Below are 9,983 nucleotides of genomic sequence, written 5' to 3'. Positions count from 1 at the left end.
TTTAATTTATATTTTTTTTAGTTGCTCACGGTATCTTTCAATCTGAGAGGTTAAGAACTAATACGTCGCAGATCTGAGTTTCATTTAAAGATCTGTCGGTAGCCAATAGATTATTGTATGCACAAAGTAGAATTTGAACCCCAATACTTACTTAAACAGACAGATGAGCTGATCACTTGATCAACTCAAATTAATTAGTTTTTAATTTATACACTACTAGAAAACTAGTTATTACAGACGGATATTTTCGACGAATTTTATCTCACGGAAATACAGATGGAATTTCAGAGAGATTTTTTGTCGAAAAACAAAAAAAAATGAATTAGCATAAATTACAGACGGAAAAGAAAATTCGTCTATAATTCTGTCGGAAAAATTAATTTTTTCGTGGGAAATAGTTACAGACGGAAAATCCGTCTGTAATTCAATAGACGAAAACACTGTATTTTATTAAATTATTATAGACGGAAAATCCGTCTGTAATTTAAAATTTTCCGCCGGAAAAAAAATCTTATACCTAATCTACCCCCTCTCTCTCTCGAGCTCCCATCACAAATAACTCTAACCTAATCTACCCCCTCTCTCTCTCTCGACTCAATTTACAAAGCACTCCATGAAGATGAACACTGTCTTCATTGTGCCTCAGGAAGATGATTAACCTAGCTAACCCTAACCTGTATTCATTGTGCCTTACTGTACCCTAACCGTCTCTTCATTGTGCCTCACGAAAAACCCCTAACCACCATGAAGAACCCCTAACCGCGACGAAGAACCCCTAACCCTCCTTTGAGTTTCTTTGCTCTTCTCTCGCCACTCTCACCCTCAAGCTCACTGAGTCTCACCTCTCTCACGGCTGATCTCGCCGTCGACCTCTCTCTATCTCTCCGTTATATCGCTTCTCTCGCGGGCGTTTCAGACTCAAGGTCGTCGCGCTCTGTTTTCGTCGCTGCTCTATCGCGCTCTGTCGCAAGCGAATCGATGGAATTCAACCCGATCCCAATCGGTTCTTGCTCCAAAGAGAACCAGAGCATCTACCAGCAGTTGTTTAAATTACGCTGATTCAGGTATGCATTGTTTAAATTACGCCGATAAACTTTAGGGCTCAATTTTTCTACGCCAGTTTTAGCTAGGTTTATCATACTCTGCTTTTGTGGCTCAATTTTTTAATGGTTCCAACTATTGCCATGCTTGTTGGTCCTGATGCTCCCATTTTTATTACACAGTAAAAAAATGGTTGATATGGTTAAGTGTGGATCTGTTGTGCTGTAGCGTGTTCATCATCCTTGCAATTTGGTTTCTTTTAGTTTTATTTGCTGCTTCATTCATTATTCAGATCATTTCTTTTCCTTATTTAACTCTGTTTATTCAGCTTTTCGTTTTTTGCTGTTTGAATCTACTTGCTTTATGGATTGAGATATATAAATTAACTCTTTTTTTTATGTTGCTTGTTGTAGAGTTTTCTTCTGCTGCAGCAGATTCCATTCATTCAGATGAAGATCAGGTAACATTTTTTTTAAAAAAATTCAACTTGCTTTTGGTATTAATGTGCTTTCTTTGTCAGACATTACATCCCTAGTGCTTTTGTGTGTTCCATTTTCTTACATGGCACCATATGTTGCTTTCATTGGCTGCAGTTTGATGTAATCCCACCAGAAATCGGTTTCGTAAGCTCACTTGGAAAGAAGAGTATTAGAGAAGAACCATCTAAGAGAAAGAATCCTGGAGCAGTCAAAATTAGTCCTTGGACATTGGCGTGATCAAATGCAGAAGAGGTTTCCAAGGTTGCTGCTGAAGCAAGAAAAAGGTCCAAAATTCTTTATCCTGTTTTATTTATGCACACAAAAGGAATTATTTTGTCCGATGTCTTATCATTCTCTCTGCTCTCATTTATGCTCTAAATTTGTTTGTTTGATGTATGTGAACACGCAGCTTAAGATAGAAGAGATTGTGACTGAAATGGGTGGTCTTCTACATGCTAAAGCATCACTGGATTTGAACTTTGTTATTGTGAAAAATATTTTGGCTGCAAAATACAAGATTTTGTTAGTATCTAAAACTTTTTCAGGCTTTGGGCCTTGCTTACCAGTGACTGGGCAGGTATACTGCAGCTATAAAGGTACCTTCTGTTTGGGTTCCTCTTAAATCTTCTGGATGATTAATTCCTCAACCACCAACTTACTTTTGAATTCTCCATCAGTCTTATGGCCGTGCCATCAAGTTGGATGATAAGATGGTCTTTGCTTTGGTTGAAAGCCGAAATATCTCGTTGACACTTGGTTTATTTAGGAAGGTACTCTTCGATAATAATGAATTCTATTTTCTTGCAAATCCTTTCATGAATTTATGGAAGCTGTTCAACCACATCTAATGGTTTATATTCTATAACTATCTGTGAAATTGTCTTTTGGTTTTTCTACATGAAAGGGAGTTGAACAATTTCGACAAGCTTTGGAGATTTCATCACAATGTGTGCCAGCACAATATGGGCTTGCTTTGGGGCTTCTTTGTTTAGCAAAAGATTGCATGAACCTGGGAGCATTTAAGTGGGGCCCTTCTTTATTAGAGGTTTGTTTTATAGAAATTGTTTGGATGTTGTGGCATTCGTTTTTAAGTTCAAATAAAATCTTCCATTTCAACAACTTTTAGTAACCGTTGAAGTGACTGCAGGAAGCATCTGAGGTTGCAAGAGCAAGTGCTTATTCTGTTAGGAATGTCTCATGTAGGAAAATGCTGCCTTGATTTTCTTGAATAGATAATCAGAGCTTAATTCCTTGCCATCTGTGTGTTTCAGGTAGGAAAGGATGAATTCGGGTATATGTTATGTGATATTTTAAAGCAGAACTTTGTTGATACATCTGGCGTGCGGTTTGACTCTGAAGCTAGAACTGCATTAGCTTTTGTCACGCTTAGAGCTGACGGCGAGCGCGAGTTCTTGTTTTTCCGGAAATCTTTTAGAGGAGAAATTCTACAAAGCTAGAAGCTGGACTCTATTCTGTTCTTCACATTGATCCGTATGTTTGTGCTGAATGAAATTACGGTGGGATTCTTATGTAGGTTCATAATCTCCCCGGTGTTGAGATTCGAACCCAACAATCCTAACAGTCCTAAGATGTGGACTGAAAATTGGGTAGGCTGATATGTCTATCTCTCTCTCTCTCACTACCTTATATAATTTCCAGAGAGGAGGCACATTCCAAAACTATGACATGGTAAATTATTATATTAATCATAAAATTTTATATATATAAATTGTTTTAGTTAATTTCATGCTAAATGTGTATATTTATTTTTGGTCAGTATCATGGTGGGACTAACTTTGATAGAACCGCTGGTGGACCATACATTGCCACTTCATACGATTATGATGCTCCTCTTGATGAATATGGTAAAATTGCATTGATCAAAAAGAATCTCATTTTCTAATATTTTTCCATAAATGATCCTTGAGTAATTAATTAATTATTGTATGTAGACAACAAAGCTCAACCAAAATGGAGTCACCTCAAAGAACTCCACAGGATTTTGAAATCAATGGAAGAGAGTCTTACAAATGGGAACGTTTCTCAAATTGATTTTGGCAAGTGGCAACTCTGTCACGATACCAAAATACATGAAAACAAAATTACAAGTCTACATTATTTTTTCTCTCTAATTGAATTAGAGCAATAATGAATAATTACTTTTCAAAAATAATTATTTCAGGCCACTGTGTATGCCTCAAACAAATCATCAAGTTGCTTCTTGACCAATGCCAACACTACCACCGATGCTACTGTCTCATTTAGAGGAAGAACCTATGCAGTTCCAGCATGATCTGTTTAGCTTGGCTTGGCTTGGCAAATATACACGCCAAGAGATTTTTTATTCCATAAGATTTGACTACATACTCTTTTAATTAAATATTTGTTTGTGATGAATTATAGTTGATGTATCAACACACTTTGATGTATGGTTGTTACTTAATATTATAGTTGATGTATTAATACATTTTGTTTATGTTTTGAATTATATTAATTTGCTTGTTTATAGTACTTTTCTTTTAGTTTGATAATACGATGAATTTGTTTATTTTTTGAAATATTATAAATATTCGAATACAAAATAGATAAAAAAATTATATTTATTAAATTTATATTTATTTTGTATGAAAACAGGTTTATTTTTGTAATAGAAAAATTAAAAAAAAATTATTTTACCTTACCGACGGATTTATAGACAGATTTTCTATCTGTAATCAGAGTGTAAATGATTTTCCAAAGTTCAAATTACAGACAGAAAATCTGTCTGTAATTATAGACGGAAAATTCGTCTGAAATTCCGTCTGTAATTACAGACGGAAAATCTGTCGGAAAGTTCGTCACTTTCGAAAAAATGGATGCAGAATTTACAGAGAGAAAATCCGTCGGTAACTGGTAAAAATTCGTCTGTAATTTTCTGACGGAAAAAAAATCCGTCGGTAAATAATTTTCGACGGGGCTTTTACAGAGGGACAAAATCTGTTGGTAACCAAAAATCCGTCTATAATAAAGACTAAATCCGTCTGTAAATCTGTCTGTATTAATCCATTTTCTAGTTGTGATAAAAATATATGCTAGGTAGACAAAAAAACAGCCAGAATTTGTCTTATTTAGCATTAATTAATTGTCGCAATAATTAATGAATACTAAATAAGGCAAGTTATGGCTGTTTTTGGCTGACTAAATATTTTTCGATATCTAATATATAAAAAGTTATGCTTATTTTAGGCATATTGGAATAGAATAATAATAAAAGATATGATATGGTGTATGATCAATTAATCAGACAAAACGTATAGAAGTTTATCAATTTATTTTATTTTATTATTTATTTGGTGGGTTGTCCTACCTATTTCTCCTTTTCCGTGTAATAAGTCAAGAAACGTGAAATAATATAGCAATAAAATTTGTTGTTGAAATGTTTTTTTGACAATTTCTAGTAGCGTGCATAGGTCAGATCACATTTATAAATCTGCAATGTTTATTCGTATTTGATATTTAATTTGCGGATATAATTTAATTCATAGGATGATCAGATTATATCGAATTTCATTCACATATTATATAAAAATATAAAATATTAAATTCAATTTAATGTGATTCACGAACAACCCAATCTCACAATAATTGTACGGAATAGTCACAAACACTATATTTGATAAATGGCACATGGTTGAATCATTACTATTAGGAAAGTGATGTGTGCCTATTGGAGGGTGCTTGCGTTTATACTAGTGAAATTACTAGCACCCAATTGGAGTAGCCATATATAGTGGGCGCCTTCAATTAAATCTTATCAAATATGAATATGGCCTAGGTCAACCTCACAATTATATCATTGTTGGGTTAGGTTGACATTGAAGACTAAGTATCAGGTACGTACTCCTCATCTAGCGTTCTATGAATTCGTTCATGTTCTGCTAGAGTTTTACTGTGCCGCCTTTATGGTTACACCTTTCTTTTTCTTTTCTTTGTCAAAGTCTTTTTCATCTTCTTCTACTTTTTTTTCTTAATTTCTTTTCTACTTAGTTCCCTAATTTTCGTTTTTTCTCCTAATTCATTCCTCTTTTAATTCATTCCATTTTCTAATTCACTCATTCCATATGTCTTATTTCTCTCTGAAATCATTAAATACCAATTTTATTTTTCTCTACACCATGAGCAACAAATCAGAGACTCAAAATCCTCATAGAATTGCTATGACGGTGGAGGGTGCCAGCCTTCAAGTGGCACCCAAAGAAATATGAAACTGCTCTCGTAGAATTGTCGGGGTTTGGGGAGACTCCTGACAATCCACAATCTTAAAGGGATTTGCAAATCCTACTCCCCCGAGGTTGGTTTTATCTGTGAAACAAAAAATCAATCTCGACAAGTTGAAGAAAAACTAAGATCTTGTGGTTTCAAGGAATGATTTATTGTGGATCCGGATGGATTATCAGGGGGTTTGGCAATGGCATGGAGGGATGGTTGCACTGTTCAGATTTTACAGCATGGTAGATTCTTCATTGCGGCATCAGTTTTGACAGCTGGTTCTAATGATCCCTATGGTGTTCTAGGTATTTATCTCAGTTCAAATGATCAACATAGAATGGCTCAGTTTGCTGAATTAACTTCAGTCACCCAATAGTTCGATGGTAAAGTTGTGTTAATGGGTGATTTTAATGCCATTTATAATCAATTGGAGAAAGCAGGTGGGGGTGCTAAATCTCCTTCTTCTATTGAAACCTTTAACAATTTTATAGATGATAATTTTCTGATTGATATTGGTATGGTCGAAAGACCATTCACTTGGTCAAATAGACGGAGGGGTGATGAGTTGATACAGGAAAGACTGGACCGATTCCTGGTAGGAGTTGATTGGCAGCAACTCTATCCCAATTCAACGGTTCTTAGATTGTCAGAATCAGGCTCGGATCACTCCCCTCTTCTCTTAGACTCTAATCCGAGAACTAAGAGATCTAAACGCCGATTCAAATTCCAAAAAAGATGGTGTTCCAATGATGAAATGAGGCAGATTGTTAGAGAGGTTTGGCACGAACAGATTGATGGTTCAGCCATGTATATCCTAGCTCAAAAAATAAAGCGTTGTCGGCATAAGATTGTCAGATGACAGCAAGAACACAGATCTAATTCGAAGATGGAGATTGATTTATTACAGTCTGAATTAGAGGAACTTCGTTTAGCAGGAATTCATGGAGGCGACATCATTTCAGAAATAGAAGACAAACTTGAAAAAGCTTTGCAAAATGAGGAATCTCATTGGAAAGATAAGTCTAGAGTCAAATGGCTCAAATTCGGTGATCAGAATACAGCTTTCTTCCATCAGAAATTTAGAAATCGAACTCGAAGGAATAGAATTTGGCAACTAACTGCCAGTGATGGTGAAGTGGCTACTTCAAATGCTGGTATTGCTTCTGTGGCTGAATCTTATTTCAAGGACATATTTTCCTCCACTTGTCATGAGAACCCTGAACCTATGTTTACTGATTTTGAACCTAAGGTTACAGCTCAAATGAACCGTAGGTTTCAAAGACCAGTGACTATGGAGGAAGTGAAACGTGCAACATTTAGCATTCATCCTCAAAGTGCTCCAGGAGATGATAGTATGACAGCAAATTTTTTTAAAGCTTTTGGAACATACTTAGTGGTGATGTGTTTCGAGCAGTTAAGAGCTTCTTTTCAGGGGGCAGAATTTTGAAAGGTTGTAACCACACTCAGATCTGTCTTATTCCCAAGATTTCTGATGCTAAAGATATGACTCAGGTAAGACCAATAAGCCTATCTTCAGTCTTTTACAAGATTATCTCCAAAGTATTTGTACATAGACTTCAGGGTATGATGAATAGACTAGTTAGCCCTACGCATTGCTTTTATTAAAGGTAGATTAATCTCTGATAATATTATAATTGCTCACGAGTGTATGCATTACTTGAAGAACAAAAAAAGGGGACTCGAAAATGAAATGGCGCTAAAATTAGATATGAGTAAGGCATATGATAGGGTGGAATGGCACTTTCTTTGGTTTATATTGGAGAAGTTTGGTTTTGACTCTCGGTGGATCATGTGGATTCGAGAATTAGTGACAACTGTTTCTTATTCTGTTATTGTGGAAGGACAACCTTATGGTTTCTTCAAACCAAATAGAGGTATTCGACAAGGAGATCCTCTATCTCCCTATCTTTTTCTCTTCTGTGCAGAAGGTCTCTCCTTCTTGCTACACAAGGCAGAACAAAACAGACTAATTCAGGGTCTTCAGATACATAGGCGATGTCCCAAGGTCAACCACCTCCTCTTTGCTAATGATTCCATCTTATTTTGTAAGGCTAATCCTGAAGCATGTTCAAATATGTTGCATTTATTGAATTCTTATGAAAGCATCAGTGGCCAGAGGGTAAATCTTAATAAATCTGCTGTATTTTTTAGCCACAACACTCCCTCCACTACTCGAACACTACTGGCTAACTCTATGAATATTAATCATATTGGGGCTCAGGATAAATACCTTAGTTTTCCTTCTACAGTCTCTAAATCGAAAAAGGCTTCTTTTAGTATGATCAAAGAAAAGGTTCGGAAAAGAATCTAAGGGTGGAAGTGCAATCTTCTATCATCAGGTGGTAGACACGTATTGCTTAAGGCTGTGAGAGAAGCTATTCCTATTTATACATTGTCTTGCTTCAAGTTGCCTGATGGTTTAATTTCAGAAATTCACTCTCTACTTTCTCAATTCTGGTGGGGACAAAAATGTTTTGAAAGGCGGATGATTTGGATTAGCTGGGACACTATGACTCGTCCACGAAAAGAAGGAGGCCTTGGATTTAAAGATATCAGAATCCAAAATCTGGCGCTTTTAGGCAAACAGTTTTGGCGACTCGTAACACAGCCTACTTCCTTATTATCCAAAATCCTAAGAGGTAAATACTTTAGTAATGGTAATGCTATAACGGCAGAAATTGGAGTCTTACCTTCTTGGGGATGGAGGAGCATACTGGAAGGCTGAAAGATTGTTGAAAAAGGTCTTAATTGGGCTATGTGTACTGGAGAGAATATCCGAACCTTTGAGGATCCTTGGCTGCCTCCTCCATATCCTTTAATGATTTCTGACATGCCAAATAGACAGGCTATTTCTGAGTTGGTTCCAAGAGTTAAAGATCTAATTACTAAAGATAGGAATTGGAATCAGAATCTCATTCAAGAATTATTTCCCCAAGACGTTGCAAACAGGATTTTGTCAATTAAAATTCAGCAGAGTAGGGACAAATTGCAATGAGATTTGAACAAATCCAAGCAATATGATATAGCTTCAAGTTACAGAATTGGCTATTTATTTTACCATCTGCCTCTGGAGCTTTGCCCTAATTATATGTAGCAGAAAAAGTCGTGGATTGATCTATGGAAGTTGAACTTGCCTCACAAAATTAAGCTATTTATCTGGAAAGCTCTCCATGGCCGGCTTCCGGTGCTTTCTCAGATTCATCACTGCATCCCATCTATATCACTAATATGCCCTTGCTGTCATGAAGCAACCGAGACAGTCACTCATTGTTTGATCGATTGCTCTAGAATTAAAGATGTATGGTCTCAGAGTTATCTTCGTGACTGTCTTTCCCCTCAGAGTCCTAATGACTTTTGGACATGGTGGACTGCATCAACATAGATGCTTAACCCGTTGAAGAATGTTGACCATAATCCTCAATTGCTTGCCATCATATGCTGGAACTATTGGAAAGCTCGCAACCAGTTGATTTTTGAAGGTTCTACTTCAATGCCGTCTGCCATTCTAGCAAGCTATGTCAAGTTGCTCCGTGAAATCCAAAGAACTCCCAGTTTAGGTCGTCATCTCCATGAGGCAAGCTCTTAGTTGCATTCAATTTGATTTATCATTCTTTCTTCTTTAGAATTTTTCTTCTTTTTTCGACCACGCACCGTTGGATGAATACCTTCAGTGTAGTGTTTTTGGGAAATCCCTACCTTTCATTATGCTGTCCTACTTTTGGATATCTTTGTATTCCATTTTTCAATAATTAATGAAATATAACCTATTATCTTTTTGGGAAAAAAAAAAAAAAGAAGACTAAGTATCAGGTGTTCTTTTTATTTCTTTATTTTTAACAAAATGATTAAGATCACCTCCTTTATCATTTTTTTAAAGCTCAATTGTCGTTCCGTTCCGTTTTGAGTTATGACTAGCCAACGTAATTTTATCGTTAGAACCCACGCTTCATATAAGATCCATGTTCGGTAATTATTTAAGGGCAAAATATATAATATTGAGATATATACATTTATTTAGAGAGAATAAAACAGATTTCATTTTAAGCTAAAATCTATCCAATTTTCTATTTATAAACAAAATCAGGGATAAAATTATTAGTAGTAGTTCTACGTATACTTACAAGCTTGATCTCTTTCGTTATCTTGGTAGAAGGATTCACATCCAAGCATATATATAAATTGATTTTTTACCTC

The 9,983-nt window shown here is 35.7% G+C and overlaps 2 protein-coding genes and 1 long non-coding RNA gene across 3 annotated transcripts; all 3 read left to right on the top strand.

Annotated features, from left to right (window-relative positions):
- Positions 1,218-2,002, top strand: LOC107612082. The gene is made up of 2 exons (XR_002352166.1): positions 1,218-1,501; positions 1,635-2,002. It is a non-coding gene; the product is annotated as an uncharacterized LOC107612082 (long non-coding RNA).
- On the top strand, positions 2,230-2,977 carry LOC110265262 (tetratricopeptide repeat protein SKI3-like). Its single transcript, XM_021108175.1, has 3 exons — positions 2,230-2,290; positions 2,425-2,565; positions 2,792-2,977. Exons 1-3 carry the CDS (start codon positions 2,231-2,233, stop codon positions 2,975-2,977), a joined length of 387 nt encoding a protein of 128 aa, XP_020963834.1. The 5' UTR covers position 2,230.
- Positions 3,133-3,880, top strand: LOC110265808 (beta-galactosidase-like). The gene is made up of 3 exons (XM_021109113.1): positions 3,133-3,209; positions 3,298-3,385; positions 3,473-3,880. The coding sequence occupies exons 1-3, from the start codon at positions 3,138-3,140 to the stop codon at positions 3,667-3,669; spliced, it is 357 nt and encodes a 118-aa protein (XP_020964772.1). The 5' UTR covers positions 3,133-3,137; the 3' UTR covers positions 3,670-3,880.

The sequence above is a fragment of the Arachis ipaensis genome, chromosome B08 (assembly GCF_000816755.2).
Source record: "Arachis ipaensis cultivar K30076 chromosome B08, Araip1.1, whole genome shotgun sequence".
Lineage (NCBI taxonomy): Eukaryota > Viridiplantae > Streptophyta > Magnoliopsida > Fabales > Fabaceae > Arachis > Arachis ipaensis.
Note: the sequence above shows the minus strand (reverse complement) of the source record. Positions and strands in the feature narration are given on the sequence as shown.